Source organism: Lepidochelys kempii, chromosome 17, assembly GCF_965140265.1.
Source record: "Lepidochelys kempii isolate rLepKem1 chromosome 17, rLepKem1.hap2, whole genome shotgun sequence".
Classification (NCBI taxonomy): Eukaryota; Metazoa; Chordata; order Testudines; family Cheloniidae; genus Lepidochelys; species Lepidochelys kempii.
Window position 1 is genome coordinate 8,239,365 of NC_133272.1, and position 27,016 is coordinate 8,266,380.

The following is a 27,016-nucleotide window of genomic DNA, read 5'->3' on the forward strand; positions in this document are numbered from 1 at the left end:
GGAGAGAGCTGAGGGTGTTTCCCGAGGGGTGCAAAGGAGCTTTGTAGGTGAATCCCTGTCTGATAGATTGACTGAATGCTGCTGGAGTTATGCTGTATGGTTATTCAGGGTTAGGGCTCCTGGAGGCTCTGTATTATTTAAATCAAGGTAACTAGACGTGCAATCTGTAGGTTTTGGGGACTACAGCGGGGTGCATTAGAAATACCCGATTTAGACACAAACAGGAGGGAGCCTCCGTGCATTTCCCCCCGCCCCCCCCCCCGTCTCTCCCCCCTTAGGCGGAGGGGCAGGGGATTTCGCTGCCTTACGGGAGTGCATGTCCCGCTCTGGGACCGCAGCGCTCCCCGGTCCCCGACGGCCTCAGTCCCAGCGGGCTTCTGCTGAGGATACCCGGCTGTGCGGGGGGGTTCCGCCCCCACCCGCAGGCAGGACCCCCGCCCCAGGTCCCCCATGGCCTTGATGTCCTCCCCGTCCCCATAGTCAGAGGGCAGCGCCCCACTCTCGGCCCCGGGGCGCCCCGCTGGCCCCAGGCTCGCCAGGGACCGGGTGCCCGCACCGCGGCCAGGCTGGGGCAGCGACACCGCCTGCAGGGCTGGGGGGGGAGGGGGTTAAATCAGCTCGATCCCCCCCCCCGCGAGTCCCGACCCGGCCCTTCCCCTCTCACCCCTTCCTTCGCCTGGCAGCGGCCGGAGCTGGGCTCAGGGCCCGGGCCCTCCCCGGCCGGGCTCGCTCCTTTCCTGGGCACCCTTTGAGGCGAGCCCGGCGCTGGAGGAGCCGCCCGGCAGCTCCGGGGCGTGTTTATTTATATAAGAGAAGGCCAAAAAAAAAAAAAAAAACCCAAAACCAAAAACAAAAACCCAAAACACCCGCGCCTGGGGTTTTCCTCTGCCCCCCCCCCAGGTTTACAGCTTCGCCAATGAATAACCCGCCTCTCCCCGCAGCCCCGGCGCAGCCCCGTGTGTATCTTTCGGTTGATGATTTATAGACATAAATTAATACCCCCCCCAGCTCCAGGTGCGGCCGGTTGGGGTTGCCCCGGAGCGCGCGGAGGGAAGGGGGCAGCCCGCGGGCGGCTCTCAGGTTGCTCCGGGCGATAGGTTGCAGGTAACGCCCGGGACGGGCCCTCCCAAAGCGGCTTTCATCCCCTCGCCAGCTCTCGGGGCAAGAAGCGCCAGCGCGGCCCAGAAGTGGGGAGCCGCCGCTGGGTCCAACTCTCCCCGCCCCGCGGAGAGAGAAGGGGGCCCCGGCTCGCTCGCTGCTTCCCTCCCAGAGCAGCCCCGCTTTGCACAGAAATCCCCTGCTCCAGTTAGCAAGCCGCTTCGGAACCACACCAGCCCCTAAAACCCACTCCGAGCCGCCAATGCGTCCTGCCACCCGTGCCCAGTGATTCGTTCGTTACACGGGTCGGTCTGGCTGTTTCCGCTGGTTTTTAGCAAGGGCTAAATTATGCTAAACTAATTAGGCATCAGAATAAAAAGAGTAAAAAAGTTACCAGCGGCCTGAAAAGTATTTTCTCTGTTCGCTTCTACGCTAAGACACTGCAGCCTTCGGCTAGAGACTTTCCTGGTGTGTTCAAGTCCCTGGGGTTAGTAAAGGGCCGGGGCTGGGGTTAGTTGATATTTTGCTAAAGAAAAAGAAACAATGAACGACGTGGATAATTAGTAACTAACTAACTAACTACCTTGTCAGGGCAACAGAGGTCGGGGAAGCGTCGCAGCGTTTGATCAGCATCCCCCGGTTCCAGGCAAGGAATCGGCTCTCCACGCGAAAAGTTACTCCAAAGTTTTATTCCTTGTTAGCCAACGTCCCAGCCGGGCTCGCTCGGAAGTGCGCGGATCTGCTCAGAGTCCGTTTTTATTTTCTATTTAACTCCATCCTCAAATTTCCCAACCCCACCGCGAATCCACTGGGAAGGAAAAGAATCCCAGGATCCTCACCTTACTGGTTAGCTGCACGGTATGGGGCTGCTCGTGTGTGGTTTCAAAGCGAGGTGTGAAATAGGAGCGGGAGCGAGTTTTTAAGAGACTCTTTCAAATCCAATTTTTAAAACACAAGCAAGCCCATCGCCACTTCCTCGGGTCGATTTTCCTTCCTTTTTAAAGTTTAGTTTGAGGCGCCCAGCAACCGCGGATGGGCGCAGACAGCCGCTCGGACAAAGTGGAGTTCAAAGGAGCAGAATTTCGTGGAATTCAGCGTTAAAAAAAAAACAAAAACAAAAAAAGCCCCACTCCGATTTACTGATTTACACGTGCCCTCTCTGGGCCCGAGCCCTGGGCTCAGCACGCCAGGAGCGCGGGGCGGGGAGGGCAGAAAATGACCTGGCAGGCGCGGGGTCTCCTGCTGCATTTACACGCGGTTAGAAATCGATTCTCTAGTTACCTGCGTGGGGGGGAACCATGAAGGGCAGGTTCCCAGGGGCTGGAGTGACCTGGGTTTAAGAGTCCGGGGAGGGGGCAGAAATGCAAGGGGACTACAGCCCACCTGGGCCTCTGGCAGCAGGCATATGGGGGGGGGGGAAGAAGAGGGAGCCCCGTTTGTACCTGATCATCCGATCCACCTCCGCTCTTTGCTCTACGGCCTCCTCCGTGTTGAGCGCCTGCAACTCCCGGAGGATCTGCGGGGTGTCGAAGTCGTCCCCGTCCTCGGAGCCCTCGTCCCCGGACAGCTTGCCCTTGCTGTGGCCGTTGGTGAGGGTGTGGAAGACGGGCTTGCTGTCCGCCTCCGTCCCGCTGCCTGGGGACAGGGGCAGGTTTTCCAGCTTCACCCCGAAGCTGGTGGTGGGCACCATGTCGTCCAGGGCTTGGATCAACGCCTCCTTGGTGGCTCCGGAGCTGAGAAGAGCGCTCAGAAGTTCCTGCTGCAGAGAGCTGAGCTTGGACACCATTTTACCAGGAGGGGAGAGAGAGAGAGAAGGGGGGGGTAGGGTAGGGGTGGGGTGGGGGGAGGGAAGGTAAGTTAAAAAACACCCCAAAGTCTTGGATTCCCCCCGTGAGCCCCAGACACCTGCTCCTCCTCCGTGCCCTGGTGAATCTCCTTTGAGAGGGCTCTGCAGACCTCTACCTTGCCATGATCTCCTCCATTAGGCAATATAAGATATGCAAATCAGTGGGAAGGGAGAGTCATTCCTGCAGGATGCAAATGGAAAGGGGGCTAGTGGGTAAAAGGTTTGGGGGGGGGGAGAAAAGAAGAGCTGCTGCTCTGGGCCTGGGTTTGACGGAGTTCGTTGTGTTTATAGGGGTGGCTGAAACCTTTTGATTGGTTCTGTTTTTATCAGCCAAACTTTAGCTGAACTTTGGACTTGTTGGGCAAGGAGGCAGCCAGCCCCAAGTGCACCAGCTCCAGGCTTCTGCAGCAGCGCTGCGGCTTGGGAGGCCAGGAGGAGGAATTAGGTAAATTCGATCAAAACAACTCAAAGCTCTTTAAAACAACCCAAAGCCCCAGCCTCTCAACTGAGCTCTTTACCTGCCCCAGGAAAGGTGAGATGGGAGAGTGGTGGCGTGGTGCGGGGTGGCAGGTCAGATTGTGAAAGAAACCCAGATGAAAGGGAGTCTGCAAAATATACCCATTAAAATCAAGGGGGAAGATTGCATTTGGCTTTTCGGTTTCATTGGTATTTTCATGTGGATTTGGTGTCTGAGGGAGGGTCGGAGCTTGTTAACAGAAACAACATCGAAGCGTTTGCATTAAAAAGAAAAAGCGCAAGCAGACCAAACCCACTGTCTCCTTCTGCAGAGCAGGACTTTCCCTTCTCACGTCCTTTCATGGGGATATTGGAAGAGGAATCAAATGTAGGGGTTAGAAATAAGAACTTCAAAAACCCAGAGGAAGAGAAAAAACCAAAGGGAGTGGTTTATATTCGTGTATATTAGGTCTTCACCTGCGCAGATTTTAGTCACTGGGATTATTACGAGTGTCGTTGCTGAAGCCGAGAGGGGAGGAAAAAAAACACAGGATGAGTCCAGTGGTAGCCGTCTGTCTGTCTAGCCATCGGATGTTTGTCTGAGGTTGCGTGTGTCTAAAACAAAGAAATCGGTTTGTATATAAAAAAGGGGCATTTGGTAAAATATCTGGGGAGCATTCCTTTGGGGGTTTGTATCTGCAAAAGAATTTTGAAACAGACCGACATTTTAAAAGCACGGTTGATATGAAAATAAAACAATGAACGCAAACTAGTGTTTAAATTGTGTTTGTTTTTTTTAAAAAGATCGAATTAATTTAGACATTTAAAAAAAACGCTGTATTTATTTTAATCCGTGGGGTGTTTTTTTTGTTTTTTTGTTTTGTTTTTATTTTGCATTTCAACGCAGGAAATATTTTGCACTCAGAAATGCTGGTAAAGAAAATGCTTTTTTCCCCCCGGCATTAACCAACTGCTATTTTAAAAACAAAAATCAACGCTTCGAGCTATGATTTTAAATGTATTGATCTTGAAACGAATTAAGATTTCTTGTTTCACGACAGTTCGTGGCGGGGGTGGAAAACTCAGTTTAGTTTCCCGTCCCAGGTAAAGAGATTTTCATTTCCCTTTTTTCCCTCGGTCCCTCCAGGGATTTGTAAAATGTACTCGGTTCGGGTTATTTTTTAAAACGATCTCGGAAAAGGATTAAATCATACGAAATAGGAAACAATCGAAAGAGGGAATGGAAAAGTAACTCAAACTAGGAATTCGGTTTATTCTGGACTCCCGGAAGCAAAGGAGCTCTTAAAAAATGTTCGAGCCTGGGTGGGGAGGGAAAAAAGCTAGAGAATCCACTGAAGTTTTAAATCCACAAGGACAATTTGGTTTGTTTTGCCTGCAGTCCAGTTTACCCGTCCTCCTTCAGCCCAAATACAACTGCACTGGGCGCAGCTCGTCGCGTTCGTTCAGCAGGTAGGAGAAAGGCGCGCTGGGGGCGGGGGTAAATCTTTTCTTTCCAGTGGCAGAGGATTTGGGAGAAAAGACTGGGCTTAAGGTACGTTAGTAGGAACCCAACGAATCCATCTGGTCCTCGCCGCGTGTTCTAAGTGGAAACAGCAGCGTTCACACAGATCATTGGGCTGTGATCTCCTGAAGCAAGGGAGTAGTTAGCCGAGCAACAAGCAAGTTCAAAAGGTTTGTTAAAACACCCCCCCCTCCAGGAGATCTAGTCTCCCCCAGTGGGGTCTAGCGAGGCCTCCTGGCCCAAGCTGCACGTTCCCTGGATTTCTTCTGGGATTGCACAGTTATGAAATACGCAGCTGGGCAGAGGCGATCCTGGCGACATTTCATGAATAAAACACGCCTGCCCTTTTCCCACCTGCCCGAGATCCGTTTATACCTAACATGGCAACGTGTTCCCGTCTCTATTTCACCATCTCTGGGCCCTCCTGAAGCCTGGTCTGCTCCCTACCTAGTTTGCTGATGAATTGAAAGGCTCGGATTCTAGGCTGCATAATTACACACCGATCCCTTTCCCTTAGCTATCGATTAGACTCGGCGCTGGTTTTCAAATGGTTGGTCGCCCTGTATTATTTTAAGTTTTGTGGCATGATCTACGTATACAATACCGGAGCGAGCCAATGGGCCGAATGCCTCAGAGCTTACGCCAACCAAAGGAGTCTTAAAATGATAAACAACCCCGCGCTATTTGCCCTGGTGAAATAGGATCTCAATAAACAAGTTTTGAAACGGATCGCCAATTGTTTGACTCTTTATTCTTCCTTGTTTTCCAGTGGGTAGCTACTCAAAAACAGGAAGCAGGGTGTGCTTTGGACTGTGGGATCCCAGCACTGCAGAGGCAAACCACTTCACTGGAAAAAACAAAAAACACAAAGCAAAAACAAAAAAAACCCAAACCACTCGCCTTAAAACTACATCCCTTACTCAGGGGCTGCAGCTCCTCGAGCATTATCTGAGCATCTGCCCCCCCCCCCCGCGTAAAACCAATTTCTGCTACAACTTCTGCTGCTCTTTGCATCCAGTGCCTTTTAGCCTGGCTTTCCCAGTGCTTTTTCTAAATGGGGATTGGTTTCGTTTCACTGGCAATCCCGCCCCCATTTCTTAATGCTAATGTTCTCTTCCCACTGCTGCACCAGGGCCAGAGAAGTCCAAGTCCAAGAAAATCTCAACTCCTTGGTGGGATTGTAATTAGACTGTAAAAGATCCATCCACAATACCATCCCTCCCTTCTGCAGGCCTGGTGAGCTGTTCTCTGGAGTTTGTGCTCCTCAGGAATTTCCACCCCACACGATCCTAACCCTGGGACCCTGTTACAGAAGTACTTGGGGGATTGGGGTAGAGATATGTCAATTTCAAATGAAATCATCTCCCTCCATGGTGAAGTGGCCAGATCTATTTCCCTTCCTTTTCCCTCTCCGTGTAGAAACCAGGAGCAGGGTTAGAAAATACAAAATCCAGGCTATTCCCTAATTAAGTAGCACTAGGACATTGGAAATAGACCCAGGTTTTACAAGCCAAGTCTCAAAGCCGGCTCCACCATCAGATTTTATGCTTCAAAACCTCTCAGAGGACAGAAAGTGGATGTGGATACCAAGTGACACCCCAACGCAGGGACCCTGTGTACTATGGAGATGGGAGGAATGCCTCTAGCTAAAGAACACTAAAGCACTGGCCCTTTAAAGCCAGAATTTTCAGAAGGGCTCAGTCACAACTGAGGCCAGATTTTCATAAGAACTCAGCTCCCATTCAGACACCAGAATGAGAGAGTAGATTTTCACTAGTGCTTAGCACAATGGGGGCAAAACCTGGGCTGTTAAATGTCACAACAGGAGGCGCTGGGGGGTTGAGCACTTTGGAAAATCTGGCCCCGGCTGTGAGTACTAAGCCTTTCTGAAAATTCTGGCCCTAAATCGCTTGGGTGAGGGGAAATGCTTCAGCTTTGGTAACAGATCAATTACTCAAGAGAGGCTCCAGTGCTCTGTACCGGCACACTCTTTCACCCACAAACAAGACAAAAAACAAAACAACCCCCCTCCAAAAAAGCCAACCCCCACCCCACCTTGCCCCCCCCCGCAAAATCAAAGCAAACAAAAAAAGAAAAATCAAGGTCATTTTAAACAACACCCACGCACACAAATCAATAGAGGGATGCACACACCCCAATCAGACTGAAGAGAGGCCATGGTCTACAGCACAGCAGGGCAAATTTTGCGGCATGAAGCTCTGACCAAGGTTTTCAATCAGAACGTGAAAAGATTTTTAGGTTCCTCAATTTTGATTCCCTGCCCCCGCTGCCTTGAGACACCTTAAAAGAGAGGTCTGATTTTCAGAGGAGTGGGGGTTCAGAATTCTCCCAATAAACACAAGATCAGAGGTCAGATTTTTAAAAGGTATTTAGGCGCTTAAAGATGCAGACAGGAACCTCATGGGGATTTTCAAGAGCATCTAGATTCCTCTTTGACTTGTCAAATCAACTTTAAAAAAACAAAACAAAAACAGATTACTAGTTTGATTGACAAAGGTAATAGTGTGGATGTAACACACAGCCTTCTGCAAGGTATTGGATTTGGTACCACACAATATTCTGATTAAAAAACTAGAATACAAAAATTACACATTAAATAGCTAACTGATGGGTCTCAAAAATGTAATTGTAAATAGGGAATCATCACGGGGCGGGTGCTTTTTCAATGGGGTCTCATCAGGATTGGTTCTTGGCCCTATACTGTTTAACATTTTTAATCAAGGACCTGAAAGAAAACAAAACATCATTAGTGATAATGTTTCCAGATGACACAAAGTCGGGGAGTAGTAAATAAAGAAGAGGCCAGGTCACCGAAACAGCAATCTGGATCATTTGGTAAGCTGGGTGCAAACAAGCAATATACATGTTAATATGGCTACCAGAAATTTCTTTTAAAAAAAAATCACATCTATGAACAAAGAACATAGGACACACTTACAGGACAGGGGACTCTATCCTGGGAGCAGTTAACTCAGACCTGGGGGACATGGCAGGCAGGCAGGCAGACAATCAGCTGAACATGAACTCCCATTGCAACAGTGGCCTTATCTATTAATCTATTTAACTACACTGATTTTGAAATTGATTTAATTAAGTCAATTTCATTTCTGTGTGCAGACCAACCCATATGCTCAGGAGAGTAGGGCTGCAGGATCATGTCCTACATACAGAAATGGGCTTCAGGAGTGAAAGGACCATGTAACTTAAAATTTACTTCTTATGGGCCCAGTCTCTATAGAGATCTCTCCCTCCCTTATTCATTTGACAGACCTGCTCATGAACATTTCATTTGTAAATCCCCATTGCTCTTTGCAGGCAGAGAGACCAATAGAGGAGGGGAGAGAATTTAGGAGCAAATCAAGGGATGTAAGAATGTGTATTAGTAGAAAAGCGTATGATCAGAGTGTTAGAGGAAAGCGCATTGTCTGAGAAGTGTCTGCTGTGCTGTAAAGAAAGGCTAAGTGATAAGAGTATCTAAAAGAAAAAACAAAAACACCCTCAATTATCTTAGGCCTGCACCAAGTATGACACCTCTGGAAAGCCAGAAGAAGTGGCAACATGAATGTGCCAAACCCTCATGAAAAGGGTTTTTCATTTGGCTGAGGGTTGCATTCAACTGTTTCCTGTGCAGAACAGGAATAGCACCTGCAACATTGCAGCCTACGCTATTTGCTATGGCTATTAAATGCTCCACTGTGGCCTTTAAGGGGGCATGAAAAAGCAGTTAACGCAGACCTGGGTAAATGCAGAAAAATTTCCCATTGATATTCCGCTGAACCTTGGAGAGAATGGGCTTTGGCCACATTCATGTTCACTTCCCATGAACATTCCTAGCATGAACTCAGAAAGCAAGTTTTTAGGGCACGTGCGCAGGCAATGGCAGAAGGAATCACGTGGATCAGAGATCTGCAGTGAAGCTGCAAGAGGACAATTTTGCCTGTTAGATTTTAATTATCATTATATATATTGCCATAGAGCCTAGAAGCCCCCTCATGGACCAGGTCCCCATTGTGCAAGGTGCTGTACAAACACATGACCTTGCCCCCCAAAATTTGCAATAGAAATAAATGTTTATTCTATCGAATGAGAAAATGTAGGCGTGTTTTCATGCCCCAGTGAACGTTCATGGTGGCATGTCATCTACTGAATGGAAGAGATCTCTTCACTGCTGTTCTTTAGAGTGAACTGAGCTGTAGCTGTCTTAGTACATCCCCTGCCATACACATGATCTTTAGGGAGGCATATGTTTAATAATGTGCAAAAGATGCACAGCTTGGAGGCTTGCCTTCTGGATGATTTCTCTTCGATTTGCTCATCACTTTGTGAGATGCTTCACTGATGCTCGTGACTCTTTTAGGTAAGAGCAACAGCAGTATCAAGGATGTACGTTTGCCACAAAACAGCCCAGAATTAACACTTCTTCAGCGACGGACCCACAGCTTTGACTATCATGCTGCCATCTTCCCACAACCAGTCCACTCGAAAAAACAGCTGTGGAAAGAAGAGCTCTTCCATTCAGAACAGGCAAGAGGTTAGGCAGTGCGGGTGAGCCTCCTGATTATTGAAAGGACAACTCATGAGTTCAAATAAAAATGAGGACACACAAGAGAGGATCGTGATCTCTGCAAAGCCAGGCTGTAGCATTATCTATGCTTGTAGGGCTCCTACGATCACATGCGAGTATTGGCCTGTGGATCCACATAGTCAACAACCCATTTGCCATGCTCATTACTAATCCTCCCTGAATCCACAAACATGCTTTTGACCACGGCTATGGATTGTGCCAATGGCGAGTATTACTCTGCAGGCGTCAAACACGTTACAGTATATACACATTAAAACATTTGGACTAAGCCAACCTTACCAACTATACGACTCACCCAGGGAGGGGTCTTGTTTACTGATGTGTTTTTGGTGGGCAAGTAAACCAAGCCTCAAGTTTTCTCAGTACCATGGAATACCATCCCTACTCCAGACCAACCACCATCACCAAAGCCATTGCAGTTGATGGAAAGACTCCCACTGAGTTCATTGGGTTTTGGATAAGACCCTTCGAGCCTGATCCTGAGAGGTGCTCATCACCCTGCTGGATCAGGCCTTGAAATGCCTTCTGAAAACTCATTTCTGCCGGGATATCTAACACAGTGGAGTTAGAAACATTTTCTCTCTCAGATCTTTATTGTTTCTACTTGGAGGCAGTGGGTCTAGTGGATAAGGCACTGGCCTGGGACAGAGGAGACTTGTTCCCCACACCCCCAGCTCTGCCAGTGGCCTGCTGGGTGACCTGGGGCAAGTCACATTACCGCTCTGTACCTCAACTTCCATTCCTGTAAAATGGAGATAATAATACTGGCCTCCTTGGTCAAGTACTTTGAGCTCTACTGTTCAAAGACAAAAAGAAAAGGAGGACTTGTGGCACCTTAGAGACTAACCAATTTATTTGAGCATGAGCTTTCGTGAGGTTCACTTCACCGATGAAGTGAGCTGTAGCTCACGAAAGCTCATGCTCAAATAAATTGGTTAGTCTTTAAGGTGCCACAAGTACTCCTTTTCTTTTTGCGAATACAGACTAACACGGCTGTTACTCTGAAACCTGTTCAAAGACAATGTAAGAGCTAGGTTTAAACACTGAATAGATCCAGCAAGATATGCACATATCCAGTCAATTAACCTAAGTAACGATGCGATCATGCAGCTCTATCCCTCCCCCCATCCTCTCTACTCTGATGTGTCCTCACACTTAAGGTCTAAATTGTAAACTTTCTTGGGGCAGGGACAGTGTCTGATTACACATCTTCTGTGCTGCACCTACTACATTTCTAGGCACTATGAAATAATAGTCATCATGGTAAAAGGTGGGCAAATAAGTCTGCTGTATGAGTTGGTAAGTTGTCCAGGACATTTTCTGCATGGCTGGACTTATCCCATTGGTGTCTTATTGGAAGGATTCTGTAAACCTGGACAAAGCAAAAATGAGAGCTTTCTTGTAAGTGTTCCATTTGTACTGGGGAACAGAACGCAGGTCTGATGCTGCTTGGACTCAGTAAGTATTATAAAATGCCTAGAGAGGAGCATTGTTTTAAAGAGGCAGCCATTTGAAAGAAAGAACTGGTGAGCTTCAACTTGGCCTTTGGACAGGTTTCATGGCATTGCATTACAATAATGTTCTGTCACAGTCAGTAACCTGGACCTTGGCCTGTTTCCACACATTTTGAGCCATCCAACTAATTAAATGGATATTGTTTTCTGGTCCATCTCTCATACCCTAATGCTATTTTCCCCCCTCTCTGCCCCTCGCTTAGCCGTGGTGTCAGGAGTGATATTGCAATTGGCCTTTTCCCATCGTTGTCCTGCACACCTCATTAATTCTTTTCAGCAGAAGATCATGGTCATTATGTTTCGGAAAAGCTGATGGGCTCTTCAGAGGGCTGAGGAATGCAGTTTCCCAGAAGTGCCAGCCTCAGAAATTCTCTCCCGAAGGAGGCAAGAGGAGCGTGGCTATTTTAGCAGTGCTGCAGGAAGGGAAGTTAGAGACAGTACTTGTGAAACACCAGCCATCTTTTGCACTAGGGACTTTAAATGAGGATACTGTTACTGGAAATGGAATACAGAGGTCTTCATTTCTAAGGCACTGGTTCAAATCCAGCTCTAGTAACTGAAAGCTGTCCTCTTCCCATGGCTATTTAGCAACTTATATTAAGACCACTAGGAACTCAAGTTCACAAGTGCCCATGTCCCCCACAATACACAACATGATACGCACTAGTTGGGCCCCTCGTAGATAGGCTCAGTACAGAAACTGGAACGAATGGCTGGAAGACACCTCCTAGAGGCCATCCCGCCAGGACAGCAGGCAGCTTGCCCTGCTGCTGCCAGGCTATGCCTGTCCCGTGGGTAGAGAATTTCAGTCTTCAGGGCCAGCACCTCTCACTGGCACTCCTAAATCCCAATTTAAATTTCAAACATGCGTTGCAGTCGGCTTGTCAGAGTTCATGCCATTGTGCTTGGCTACTTCCAATGGCTTGAGCACAAACAGCAGGCTTGTCTGCACGGGGAAATTTCCCCGTATAGCTATAGTGGAATAATGATAGTCCTACCACTACATAGATACTGGTGACGTAAAGGCCCTGGGGACCCCTTTATGAAGAGTTTTGTTGAGTGCCCTCCATAGGTGCACAGGGCATTCTGCACCCTTCAGGCTTGGGCCTCTCAGAACCTCTGTCCAGGGCATCGCAAATGTTGATATCAGAGAAACAAGGAATCCACGCTCGTTACCTCTTTCATGGAGCCCCCCTTCCCCACCCTGAACCTATACCATTTCCTTTTAAGAGGTGCGTTCTAATCACTCCTGACTTACTTGGGCTTATCACTGCTAGCGGCCACCCCATCTCATAGCTCATGAACTTTGATGGTCATATGCTGAATCTCCATTACCAGTGGAAGAAGCCTTAGGGAATCTGACCACAGCATTTACTTAAGCAGAGAAGCAATTCCCTCCCACCCAGTAGAAGCAGCCCAGTGCTCATGCTCTTCTTGGTAACTTCTGAGTTTTTGGGGCCATACAGGAGAACCTTGACTGTATGAACATCAATCTTACAAATGACCAGTGATGCAAACCATTTTTCCCTGATGGGGGTGGGGAGAAAAAGAAAAATCACATAAAAGAAGTGATGTCAATGAGGACTAGACTTCCCTTCCCATTCCAATACCTTCTATGCAGCAGAAGTCAGTTTGCGGTGGTTTGAAGGACAAGGGAAAAGCGATGCAGTACATCACACTGCAACTTCTGGACCACTTGGAGGGGATCAATTTTATGAACTTTCAGTTTTATGAACCCCTCAATCCCATATATTGATTTCCATGTGGGCAAGATAAGCAAAGCAAGGTTATAAAAAACAACCCCCCAAACAGCTAAATGGTCTTGAGCCAGTCAATGCTTTCTGAGTCAGCAGCGTTCAGCTTGAGACGACCTCCGGGGAGCCCAACGTGGATACCGCAACCATCCAGCATGCGTGGCACACCCTCCACAACACTACAGGTGCATAGTGGGCTGTCCTGGATGCCCCAGGCACGGTCGGTCTTGGCACAGCAAACAACGCCACAGGTGGACCTGTTAAGCTGGCTTCAGAGGTGGAATGGGACCCCATCATACAGCTTGGTGATGATGTAGGAGTTCCTGGTTGTGGCTCTCTCCTGTTCTGTCTGAACTGCAGATATCATCAGCTGGATGGAGAAGGTGCAGCCATCTCCAGATAAGATTTCTGCTATGCAGTCATTGGCAGGGTGCATCCCATAGATCCCTCAACGCTGCCAAGTGTGGCATTTACTATACCTTAACGATCAGTTTGTTGGCTGCATCCAGACACCAGATGTTAGGTGGAGGAATATTAGCTAGGACTGGTATCCAGAGAAGTTTTGTTGGCTTCAGTGTGCCTGTGATAATTCTCATGGTATGATTAAGCGGTGCGTTTACTAGTCTAGCATGGGCAGAGTTTAACCACACAGGGGCACAATATTCGCCAACTGAGAAGCAGAGAGCGATCCCTGAACTACAGTGTTTAGGTACGTTGTACATTGGGTACAATGAGGCTACATTCTTGTCGTATACACTGTGATTACCCCTTGGGAGGAAACCAAAGCTGGGACCAGTGAAACAAATCTATTGGATCATGGTTACTGTGGCCCTAGACCAAGGGTGCTGGAACACTATAGTGGGGGTGCTGAGAGTCATTGAGCCAAACTGTAAATTCTGTATTTGATGGAAACCACTTCAAGCCAGGGCGTGCAGCAGCACCTTGAGCAGCCCTAGACAAGAACAAGGAGCTGCTATAAATGTTGGTCCTTCCCTTAAGGTGCTATTGTTGAATAGTGAGGGCCTCCCAGCCACAACCGCTCTATAACTGAAAATCCCCGGTTAATAAGATAGGGATTCTACTGCAATCAGTTTAGATGTGGTCCCTCCAGATCACAACTGAAAGCAGATTGGCAAGGGGGTAGCACGGGGAACCTTGCACTTAAGATAAGTATCACTTGAGTAAGTCTGGCACTGTTTTGGGTTGGTGAGGAAGACCACACTCACTGAGCACACAGAAGGAGACACTGTGGAGATAGAGGATGCTGGGACCCACTGAGGTGTGGTTCTGTACTTACCCTCCCAGAGCACACTGGGATTTCATTCCTTTCCTGCGGCACTGGTTAGGTCATGATGAGTCATTTTGGAGGCTGGAATGAACTTCCTGGCTTTTGAAACACAGGGTCAGGCAGTAGCTGACTCAAAGCTGCTCCCCCACGAGGCTGGGGATGCCATTTCTGCCAGGGTAAACCTTACCTTGGACTCAACAACAGAGCCCTTAGGAGCCCACACCAACCCCGTTCCAGTCACCCAGCTCCAGGGGGGGATGTTTTGAGTGGAGATGCTTGCGAATTTTTTACAGGGGTCTATTTTTGAAATGTCATTAAACACCTCAGCGCATGCCAATGTGTCACACTCTGACCATTCGGCCAGTGGGCGAGAGATTTCTCCGCAAACAAGGCCATTAAAACCCAGTGAGTCGTCCCGCCCACCCCGTGCAGATTTTTGCATTCTCTCTTTCCCCACCTCAGCTGCATGGAGTGCCGTCATGTTTTGAAGCCCTCTCCCATCTCCACCTTTATTAAATATGACCCGTGTTTGATCCCAGCGCTCGGGCGAAGGGAAGCTGTGGTTTGAGAAAGGATCAGACATGAAAGGGATCGCTGACCATTTTGCTCTAGGCTCAGTCAACAGGTAGTGAAGGGAGTGGTGTACATATGCATTAGGGAAGTTCTAACCCTAATATTTACAGTCACAAGTGTGGCAAATGTAGAGGTGTTAGAGGTGGTGACAACCGAGGGGGACTATGAAATAAATAGCACTTTTATGGATCGAGGAGCAGCAGCAGCTGTTGGAATTTTGCTTTTGGGGGGAGGGGGGGTAAATGGACACACTGCCCTTGCTTGGGGGTGAAAATTTTAATTCTGAAAAGGTACTCGACTCCCTCAAGCATCCCTGAAGTTAATGGAAGTCGAGGGCACTCTCCCCTTTCAGCATCCTGCTCTTTCTGGCACATGATGAGAGGAAGGGGAAATCCTGCATTAGGAATAACAATCCTCACTAGGAGAGGGCAATGTATACATACCTACATATACACACACCGGGGTAGGTTTCAAAGTGTGGCCTGTGTGTGGATGCAACAAGGTGCACACACATTATTTTTATGCATGGATTTTTGTGCACAGTTTACACACAAAAACCCATCTGCCCAAACAGATCCAGCACCAATGCCTTTTTTGCTTTGCACATTGATCATTTCCAAGGGCAAACAAGCATGGAAGAGCATGTGCACACCCAGTTCACGCACAAAGTTAACAGCTCACCAAAGGAGTCTTCCTGGAGACCCCCTTTGAAAAGAAACGTAGCCCAGTCTCCTTTGTTACAGCAGTGCAATTCCATTAACATCAATGAACTTCCATAGATGCAGATGAGAACTGAATAGGATTCACTAAATTCAAATCTTTGCATGATGCATGACTTGGTTAAAAACTGGATCACCACAAATAACGCTATGGCCCATGCTGTGTTCTTCCCCTTCCAGCAAACTGTTTAAGGACAGCCCTTTCAGACAAATGTTCTACTGAGGGCTTGGCCACACAGTGACGTTGTGCACAGCCAGCTGGGGTGTGAATCTACCGTGCACAACGAGCCCATTGTACATGACGAGCCCATTGTACACTCTCATCTTGTGGACTCTGCTGCCGTGCGCTAAAAGTTCCGTTGTGTGCTTGGACATAATTTACTGCAGTGAAAGAGATTAAGCTGCCAGCTTTAAGTTCTTTTTAAAAAATCCTTACCAGGGTTACAAATACCAGGTTAGAATTTTTTTGTATGTCTGGGCCTGTCTACAAAGAGAGAAATTTATTGCCGTTACTACCTTATGATAGTTATATTGATATAAGGCCCTGCGTGGACACTCTTACTAGGACTACCAGTGGTCTTTTGCGATTTACTTTGCTTTGCAAGTGACACAAGCTAAAAAAAAAAAAAAAAAAGACACTGTTCTTTCCAATAAGAGTGGCCCTATGGGGAATTATACCAGTATAACTATAGCAATATAATTTACTGCCATTTCTATATCAGTATAAATATACCTACAGGGACAAGCCCAAATTTACTTTTCACCATTAATGCAGTTTGGCTTGCAAAAAGTAAACAGTTTGATGACTGTGAAACTAAAATGGTCAGTTTCAGCTTTGAGTTGTCGCAAACGGCACAGCATAATTCTGCCGTGTTTTGATGGCAGAGAGAAACAAAAAAAGAGTTTAAAAAATACCTAATGACTTTTTTTTAAAAAAAAATTGTTTTGTTTTGTTTGTTTTTAAATCTGAGTTTTGGGATGAATATGCCGGACAGTGTTTCTTTAATGTTGTGCCGTAGAATCAGATCTCCTTTGTTGGTTAATGTTAGGCAACCGACTGGCTTCATGTTGATGGCAGTGAGAGGACTTCCATCTGAGCCCTTCTAATATGCAGTGTAACATTTACAAAGTGTGCCTTGTAAGTCACAGGTGTAGAATACAAATCCTCAAGCGATCAAAAGATTCTGATGCTATTTTAGCCTCCCACACACTGCACAAGTAAAGCAAGATGTGGAAGAGAACTTTTAAACAAAGAAAAAAAAAATTGTCCTAACTGTTAAAAGTTTGCTAGGTCCAAATCTCAAGCAGAATTTCTAAGAATAACTAAGTCTTACCCCTACTCCCATCCCAATTAAGTTCTCACTCAACCACATGATGTGGCCTTGATGCAAGAAACAAGGGATAGAATTATATGGCCTGTGTTATGCAGGAGGTCAGACTAGATGATCGTAATGGTGCCTCCTGGCTTTAGAATACTATCAAAAGTAGTTTCATTTTCAAATGGTAGGCTAGTGGTACTCACATCTCCTATACCCTGCTTCACAAGCATAGCCCAGCATTTAGGCCCAAATCAGCAAGATGTTTCAGAATGTGATTTAGTGCTTCACTGAATAAGGGCCTTAGCTTGGGGGTCTTAAGTAAGTATTGAGATTCTATAGTCTACCATAACCAAGGTGGTCACCAATCTCCATTACAGACTGGTTCAGATCTGCCATGACAGCGAACAAGCCCATTTCCACACACCCCCTCCCAAGAGATTCACTTCTTAGAAGCCTGAGCCAAGAGCCTATCATACTGAATAGTGGCAGAAGTGGCCAATCTGTAGTGGACGTGGACACTGGGTTTAATACGTTTCAGTCAGACTGTAGATCGTTCAAAAATTCTCTGAAGGAACATCATGGGGTAGGTACTCCATCGGAAGGAAGAGCTACATACAGCACCAGTTCTACAGCAGTGCCTATCAGGCCCCCAATCCTACTCCCATAAAGGCCAATGGGAGTTCTGCTATAGACTTTAAGGAGCGAGGGCCCATTGCAGCTCCCATGCATCCTTCTACAGGGAAGTTGGGCTCACTAGAGACCAGAGCTGGAAAGAGCCTATTTGCAATCCTACTTGTGATGGCAGATACTAGCAGTGGTGATTACTAAGATTTACCCAAAGCTAAAGAAAAGGGGTACTTGTGGCACCTTAGAGACTAACCAATTTATCTGAGCATATTTGAATGCATCTGATGAAGTGAGCTGTAGCTCACGAAAGCTTATGCTCAAATAAATTGGTTAGTCTCTAAGGTGCCACAAGTACTCCTTTTCTTTTTGCGAATACAGACTAACACGGCTGCTATTCTGAAACCTGTCAAAGCTAAAGGTTGATCCAGCCCTTGTCTTGGCAAGATCTTTGAGTCTTTCCTTTAAGATGAAGGACACACTGAAAATCATAATTTCCTCCTCAGAATACTAAAAATCCAGTGCAGTTTCCAAACACAGAAGTGTATCATACATCTGTTACCCACCGCCCCATAGTTACATTCAGTGAGCATGTGGAGGAAAGCAGCATTACAGGGAGCAAATGCTCAGAAGGTAGGTGGACAGAGCTAGTGGGCTGTTTGATGGAAGAGATCCTTCCCACTCAAAGCTTTACAGTCTTGCCGTAGACAGTAAATAATAGCGTTAGAAGTGATAGAAGGCTGGGACATTATGGGCCAAATTTCCATACTGCCCTTTGCACTTGCAAGCCAGTGAAATGGAGAAACACACAAGCAGCTGGGAGCACGGTTACCTAACTGCCCAGTTCACTCAATCGACCTAGCCAGAGAAGTTAGTTACAGGAGCAAAGAGATTGTATATGGAGGCCACTTCAGGTTTGTCTGACAGTTTGGCCCTAAAGATCCTATAGAAAGCAGGGTTGCCAGTGAAAGTTTGTTTCTGCACACATTTTAGGGGGCGGGAAGGACTTGTGGAAAGGGGACACACAGCAGCAGAATTAGACTGTCACTCAGATAATTAATGCTTTTCTCCCACACTTTGCAAATAGCCAGAGACTCTGTGTCGAGTGATAAATAGCCCCTTTGAAGTTTTCCTTTCTCAAAAGCAAAGCAATGAAACACCTTCATAATCCAGCTTCAACTCCTTGTCCTTTGCAAAGACTTTAATACTCCTGTACCGGGTGTTTGTCATAATGCAGCATGTTTTAATCATATAATGCCCGATTTACATCTTTATGTGTGTGCGGTGCTTAGCACAACAGAGTACTGATTCACGACTGGGGCCTCTAAGCACTGTTAGAATACAAATAGCTTATACACTTAGTGGAGTTACACCATCATATAATCAGGGAAAGAGGAGGAGGATTGGATACACTCGGTATAATTTAAAACATGACATGAGTTTGGTTGGTGACATGCTGCAAATTGTTTTCTTCTATTACCTGGGAAAAGAGATTTTTTTAAAATACATGTATTGTTTGGGAACAACATGGGATTCTATAGACAAATCTGGCTACATTTCATGTTGACAAGGATTGGGGTCAACAAATTAAACTCCACATTCACATAAAAGTCTCACATAAAAGTCAGAGTGTTGCCTAAGTCAGGCATTTGGAACTGGTCCCAACAGGAAAGTCATCATTGCGATAAGCAGGTTTAAACTAAAACTTCAGGAAGTACAAGTTATTAGAAATTAGAGGACATGCCTATGGTGGCCAGCGGAATGGCCATTTTAGAAGGAAATACTTTTTCACGTGTGATTAAACTGTGGAACTCATTGCCACAGGAAGCTGAAGCCAAGAATTTAGATTCAAAGGAGACTGGATATTTATCTAGTTAACAAGAATATCCTGAGTTCTCATAATTATGACAACAAAAAATTTGGAAGGGATATTAAACCTTGTGCTTCTAGGCTTAAGCCAAACTCTATTAGAGAGCAGGATGAGAACTATTATTTCACATCTGCTACTGCAGGGGTTTTATACCATCCTCTGAAGCTTCTGGTGACAGCCATTGTCCGAGTTAGGATGCTGCATTTGACGGATCTTGAGTCTGATCCAATCTGGAAATCCTTACATTGCCATGATAAGGTGATTTCAATCTCCACCATTTCTAATTTCTATGAAAGTTGGTATTCTCAGGACTGATTTTTTGTCATACAAACTGACCAGAATTATTTTCTGCAGACTGATCCAGTCTGAGCATCTACAATATCATGAGATCGTTACTTGCATTGCTTCAAAACTTAGAGTTAGCTCAAAATCATCATAGGGTGTAATACAAGGGACAAGACAAAGTGTTCTCAGACAATTCCACCTATGGAATAGGCACAAACGAACCTTTCTTCGACAATTTGTCATATCAGGCTCTGTTGCTTTAGAATCTGGATTTCTCCAGTCTCAAAGTTCCTCACTTTGCTAGGTGAATGCCTCTGCACAGAGAGAAAAGCTCTTCACGCAGACTGGGGTACCACCTGGGCCATGCGGTTATTCTTTGTGCAGAGAAAACACCAACAGTTCAGGAGGAGAAAAATCTAAGGCCTGTGCTGACCTTTCCAATCTATATACCTACTCTGACCTCTGTAATAGGAGGCTTCTACTTTAAGAATAGCTGTCAATATAGCAGGGAGTTAGAGGGAGTTTTCGTTACCGGATTATATTTGTAAAGATGTTAGGCCATTGGTGTATATACTGTAAAGGATACCGTCATTTTTTTATTAAGCCTGGGATTGTCAAAAGAGCTCAAGGATGTTAGATGCCCAACTTCCATTGAATCAGGATGTGGCACCTAAATCCCTTAGGTGACTGAAAATCCCATTCCAAAATTATTATACTCATGGTTCCTTTGAAAATTCCAGCCTGGGTTTTTCTTATCCTCCTGCTTCACTTACAAGGTGAAAACAGGTTCAGTTAGATCACAATAAGTATCAAAACAGTGAGGGTGATGGAAGTTACTTGAAATGAATGCAAATGAAATCAACATTTGAGAAATTAACCTGCACTTGCAGGTGGTCATTGGGTTTAAGTGTCACCGCAATGCTATCTCCAAAAGAATCACAGCAAAAAAAGAACACAGTGCCCACCAAAACCCCAAACAAGGAATCATGAACCAGAGCATGTCACCTTTAAGCAAGCAAGCTGTTAGTACTGAGGGAAGTTTTAGTGACCTATGGGATAGGAATTTGTGTGCAAAGAACTCATATAAAACTCTGAAGGTTTCAATCCATGTGCAATTGTACCTCCCAACTCTAGTTGAATTTTTGGTTTGAAGGACCTAAAAATCCCACAGAGTTCACAAAACCATGAATTTCACAAAACCATGAATTTCAATGAGTCCAACACAAAATAAGCCCAGGATCACTTGAGAATGGACCAAGACTTAAATCTTAACGATCCTATTGGCAAACTTAGTCCAAACTTTGAGTTTGAAAGGAAACTAGGAGACCTCTGCATGGCATGAAGCTTGCTTACAAAAACTTCACATAGCATTCTCTCGCGTTCACCATGTGCTTCTGGAATGGCTGTATGTTTATTCAGAAGACATTGCCAGGAGAAGTTTTAGGGAACCAAACCCAGAATGTTTGTGCTTCAATTACTTTTGTATTTTTTAGGGCTTAGTTTCCATTTGGTTGAAAGGATCATTCAGAAGAGACCCTGCTGCTGACAGAACAGAGCTACTCTACCAAAACCCTGAGATACTAGGACACAAGGAGAGATTAGGATGTATCTTCAGTAGACTTTCCTAAGTCTCTTTCTGAAGAGTCCAGTTACTTGCACAGGACATGTATTTTGTCCAGGCCATTCTGCTCCATTGAGCACTCATTTGTCTGATGACTTTCTGTTAATTTTTAAGGAGAAATGCAAGGAAAGATGCTTTGGTGCAAGTATTTTCAGGTGTTTCTGTTTTCTTGCAAACAATACAAAAAGTAACATCATATTGTGCCACCGCAGATGGCTTTACAATGTGCTCAATATCACAAAGGTACCCTACTTCTCACGCCCTCCAAGAACTCCTGCCTCTGTAAGTGGTTCCAGACATTGTAATGGAGAGCTTGTGAATGCTGCCTTCAGATTGTAGGCTCTCTGGGGCAGGGGCTTTGTGCTGGGTTTGTACAGCACCTACCACAATGTGGCCCTGGTCCATGTTCGGGGTTTCTAGGTGCTACCACAATAAAAATAATAAAATAATGTAGACTGAACTAGCAAATATGAAATCCTAGAGAGATTCCCCCTTCCAGTTTCCCATTAGACCTCTGGCTAGTCCAGAGAAGACACTGCCTCCAGTAATCCATGCCACATCTTATACTAAGCTTAATGCATGCTTGGCCAAAACAAGACTTTTGGTAGGAACCCACTGCAATGCAGACAGTCACAAAGTGGATGGGTATGTGCCACAGGATGGAGTCTCATTGCTTTCACTTAAGGAGATCTCATTATCCTGGGGCACAACACCTACCCCCACCACCGCGCCGTGAAATGCCTCTCCTACTTCCAGGTACCCTTCTCTCCCACCCCTGCGTTCTAAGACACTCACTCTGTTCTGGACTGGCCCTGCTGAGCTAGTCTTTATTTTGGGTGCAGGAAGTGACTAATGGGCGTGGGCAGACGACAGTGTTCTAGCAACATTCACCCTCAACAAAAGAAAAACACTGTAGGCGAGATGCAATTAAATGCAGATGAGGTTATTCCTGGAAGAGCTTTTTAAAACACAGAGCACACCTTGTCCCACTGGCGTGGTGAAGGGGCTTTCCGAGCGGCTTTTTCGCACACACGTTCCTGCTGTACAATGTCAGGTGGAGATCAAAGACACGTGGTTTCCAAACACACGTGGTTTGGGTCCTATAGCAGAGCCTGGGTGGGTTTCTTTTGAGGGGGCTAAAAACGACCTCCACCGACATCTCTCTTAGCAGGGGTGTAAGCTACAAGCTGCAGTTACTTGTAACACCACCATCATAGGAGCCGTACCTAGAAGATCATGTACAATCCTAGGCATCTCAGTACTTGGGTATCTCCACACAGCAGCTGGGAGGTGTAACTCCCACCTTGGCTAGATGTAGGTGTGCTAAGTCGGCTCAAGCTAAGGCCTCGTGGTAGCAACGTGGCCATGGCAACATCCTGGGCTAGCCACTCGCATCCATAGCCAGGGGGTCAGGTGGGAAAGTACTCAGGTAGCTAGCCTGAGCTGCTGCCTGTGTGGCCAACACCACATTGCTAATTTTAGGCACTAGCCTGAGCAGAGCTAGCAATTGTATATCCACCCGAACGGGGAATTACACCTTCCAGCTGCAGCCTCAACGTCTCCTGAGAGAGTTGAGGGCAGAGAAACCTGTTTCCCTCCCCAGTGGAATTACCGTTTTCAGTTCCATCCCATACTATAGTGAGAAGCACTTTACAAACATTTAATATCAGAAAGATGCTGGCAAGCAGGCGGGAATTCACGGAACAGGTACCAAACTATTCCAGGACTAGATGGGAGAAGTGACCTAAGACTAAAGGCTTCAAATACATGTTGCTTGCCCAAATGACAACTGGATGGAGACATTATTAGTAGCATTGTGGTAACCGGGGATCAGGACCCCATTATGTCAAGCACTGTAGATGCACAGGATGAAGAGACAGACCCTGCCCCATCTTCACAGCAGCCAAAGGTGCGAACAGCAGGTCATGTAGACGCACCCGTTCTAGCCATACTCCAGCTAGCTAACTAAAAACAGAGGTGAGGACACTGCGGTGCAGGCTTTAGCTGGGGCTGCATGAACCCACCTGATAGCCCCCTCTGCCAGGTATGTACGATGCAGCCTGAGCTGTGGCATCCTCTCTTCTATTTTTAAATGAGCTAGGTAGAACGTAGGTTTGTCTGCACCAGTTGCCATCTTCACCCCGGCTGCAGTAGAGACATGTCCTGTGTGCTTGCTTAGGGTATCTGTTTACTTATAGCTAAAGGGCAGGAACACCCAGGGCCTGATCCAGCTTCCCTTGCAGTCAGAGGGAAAGGCTTCCATTGACATCAACAAAGGTCGCAGCGGGTCCAACTAGAAGAGGGAGGGGAATTGTTCAGGCTGGAAGGGAGCAGCAGGATGAAGCTGACCAGAAGGAGAATCCTGGAGCTCTAGTTGACAGACAGCAGAAGGCCGGCCCCGTGCCCATCCACCCACGCCTTGAGGTGGCTCAGCAGAGCTCTGTTTAGCAGATGATATAACCAAGCTGGACTTCGCCTCCATAAAGCCTCAGCCGCTGATTTTACGGCTGCTGAACATGGACCTGCTCTGGGTTGCCTGTCACTGCCTTTCCCACAAGCTATAGGTCACTGCATTCATCCAGCTAGTGACCCTTCCAAGAGACGAGGTCTCTAAAGCCCTGTCATTTGGCCCCTTCCCTTTCCCAGGGAGGCAGCAGTCACCCTCCCAGGGAGCGCCTCTGAAACCCGAAAGAAATTGGAAGGAGGATCCACTTTCTTGGACAAATTTCCTGCTGTCGTCAAGTCGTTTTGCAGGGAGAACTCGATCAGCGGAGAGGGCTGGTGGAAGCACTCTCCCAGAACCCAGCCAGCTGCACCAGGCACTGTGTCACCAGCTGGGGTGTGGAGGAGGTGGGGGATGGGGGAAGGAAGGTCCCTTAGTCTTTGGCTGAGGCCCCGAGGCCTTGAAACAGACAGGGTTTCCACCAGGCCATTTATAGAGACACAGAGAATGAGAGGGAGGGATGGACGAGCGGGGTGGGGGGGCAAAACCAAAGAAAATTGCAAAAGTCAATGGCCTGGAACAGCAGTCAGCCTCAGCAACTGCAGTGTGAGTTTGATTCCCCTATCATAATCCTGAATTAAAAATTCAGGCAATTACCTGCATGGCTTCCCTCTGATTAGGCCAGGCCTGGGGCTCATTAATGCAGCCGCACAGAGGAAAGCCATTAGGGCTTGTGAAATGGAATGTTTCTCTGAGAACAGTTCCGCTTGAGGAAGAAGCCCAGCAAAAGGTAAGTTTCACACATTTCTGAGCAGAGAGTCACAGGCTACCCGGACGCCACCCCAGGCCACGCAGCGCTTGCTGAAAGCTGCCTTTGTTTCTGACGCCTCCTTCCATGAGTCGCAGCTCGCCAATGGGAGAAGGAGCTGCTCCTCACCCCGACTCAACTTGCAGCCAAGTCAGAAGCGCCAAGGCAGGGGGACCCCAGGGAGCACACAAGCTTTACTGGAGAGGGTCAGTTTTTATGGTGATCATTTACCCATTCGTTAGGTTCCTTGAAGATGGGAGTATCTCAGAGCCATCACACTCAGCCCCTATGGGGCAGGAGCATGTGGTGGTGGTCTGAGGATTCGAAACAGAGTTCTCCATTGCTCTGACAGATTTAGGAGTCACATCAGGAAGCAACTGCTGAGCAATTTAATCCTGGACCTACACTTCAGGCAAGAGCTTAGATTTTGATCCTCCCGTGGCCTTTACTCTCCCTGTGCAAGCTCAGTGATGAACAAAAAGCTCTTCGAAGTCAAGGCCACGTCTACACTACTCAGCTGCAGCGGAGTTGCTGTAAGGTCTCCTGTGTAGCTGCCCTATGCCGGCGAGAGCTCTCCTGCTGGCATAATTAAATCGCCCCAATGAGCGGTGGTAGCTATGTCAGGGGGAAGAGCGTCTCCCACTGACATAACACTGTCCACACTGGCGTTTTTGTCAGTGAAACTTGTATCTGTCCAGGGTTTGGGGTTTTTTCTTCGTTGGTTTTCACACACCCGACCAAAAGTTTTGCCAACAAAGGGCTACTGTAGACAAAGCCTAAGCCAGCCCTTTGCTCAGAGACTAGCTGGAATGAGCACATTGTCTCCACAGTCCTACGAAGGTTTGGAAGGGAAGAGCAAGATCCCCATTATTAAACACAGACTTATCCCCTGCTTCTAATGACTTCAGTGTCCAGTTTTTGTCCCCCCCACCCCCACTCTCTCTCAGGGCAGAAGGGAGCCTTGCAAGATTATGGAAGTTACAGGGGAGAAGAAATCTTCCAGATCACCTAGTCCATCTTCCCTGCCCATGCTCTACAGAATGAGTCCGCACACTAGCCAGTGGTCAAGGGGGTGATACGCCACATCCTCAGCTAACTGCAGCTGCCAAGGAGATAGCAGACAGCAACTCAACAGCTCCTCCACCCTGCCGGGACTAGGCCAGGCTGGCCTAGGGGAGAACAAGAGCAAGTGGCCGTAGCCAAAGTTAAGGTTAAAAGCTACAAAAGCTCCTGACTGCCAAGCTTTGTAGTAGAAAGCAGAAATTCCTTCCCTACACACAAAATAGCCCTAACTTCCCTCTCTGGGCTTTGGACAGTCCATACTGAGGCTCTGAGAAGAGAGCAGCTGGTCAGAGTGGGAGAAGATTGAGTGTGTTTTGAAAAATCCCCACTCATTCCCAAACCTGGCAGGTTAGGTTCGATCAGTGTTTCACTCTGAGGAATTAAGCTCACGACTCAGGCCTTAAGCCCTGGCATACCATAATAGAAACTCAGTACTTGGTGTACCACCTTGGTTATTGGAATCAATGCCACAATAATGGCTTCTTATTCCAATACTATAAACCATCCTATGTGGTAAGGTTCAGAACCACTGCTTTATGCCTTTTATAATGGAACATGCAGCACTGCTGAACCTTAGGAGAAATCACAGCACTAAACACAATAGTGTCTGATCCCACGTACGGTACCGCCATGTCCTACTTCATTGTCAGATCTGACCACCTCACATCCTTGAATGGATTTATCTTCACAACAGGAGAATGGAGACACAAACACACATCCAAGGCAATACAAATCTATGGCAGCTCAGGGAGTTGAACCAGGGTCTCCCAAGCCTGTCTGTCATTTTAAACGAAGATGAACCATAAGGTGGATGAGTTTACTGGTGTATAAATAGCATGTTTCAGCCCAAAGGGTCCCGAAGTGTTTTACAGAGTAAAGTTGACATACAAACTACATACAGGGAGCACTTCATTCACCCCAGAAATGCAGCTTCTTCTGGAGTGGAACACTCTAGGTGTTCAACAGTGCATGACACAAGTTATAGATAGGGGAGGAAGTGAAAATTACCACATCGACTTGAAACTGCAGGGGGGATTTGGGAAACAGACTAGCATTTACATGTAGCCTCTGAGCTCATTCTCTGCTCATAAAACACAGAGGCAGTCATTCATTGGCTATTTACTTCTGCCAATGGGCAGAACTCATCTTTGTTTCAACTTTGTGCCATCAAGGAAATTTCCTTTACTTAAAAAACAAAAACACAGAAAAAAAAAAAAAAAAAAAACCCAAAACCCATGTCTAGACTGAATACCAGACCCATCTGACACGCCGCATGCCATCAAAATACCCCCAGCAAATCAGATAACCCATATCACTGAGGGTCTGGCACATGACTGTTCAGAGACTGTAGATCCCCAAACACATAAGAAACTGCCACCTGGCACCACTCCTAGAGAGAAACCTAACCGGCCATTAGTGTAAATCTCAATCCATTTGTAGGCTGCACATCTCCTTTTCCTCACAGGGCCAAATGTTCTAAAGAACTCAGCTCCCATTTAGGCACCAAAATAAGCAGCTAGATTCAAGGGTGATCAATAACCAGCATACTGAACACTTCTGAAAATCTGGCCATCTGGGATCTGCTGTGTGCAGAGCACTATGGAAAAG

At 46.9% G+C, this 27,016-nt stretch overlaps 1 protein-coding gene and 1 long non-coding RNA gene across 7 annotated transcripts in view; one reads left to right on the forward strand and one right to left on the reverse strand.

Moving 5' to 3' along the window:
- The window catches only part of HNF1B (HNF1 homeobox B), a 71,773-nt gene extending 68,382 nt beyond the window's left edge, over positions 1-3,391 (reverse strand). For 2 of the 6 annotated variants that reach the window (XM_073315737.1, XM_073315734.1), the window contains exon 1: positions 2,541-3,362. In XM_073315737.1, the coding sequence (XP_073171838.1) occupies positions 2,541-2,884 (344 nt within the window). In that variant the 5' untranslated portion in view covers positions 2,885-3,362. Of the gene's footprint in view, positions 1-2,540 lie in introns of all 6 variants that reach the window. The other 4 variants (XM_073315736.1, XM_073315732.1, XM_073315735.1 and 1 more) reach the window with 4 other exon arrangements.
- Positions 2,941-27,016, forward strand: part of LOC140899746 (uncharacterized) — a 35,091-nt gene continuing 11,015 nt past the window's right edge. The window contains exon 1 of the long non-coding RNA XR_012155437.1: positions 2,941-4,870. This is a non-coding gene — a long non-coding RNA (uncharacterized lncRNA). The remainder of the gene's footprint in view (positions 4,871-27,016) is intronic.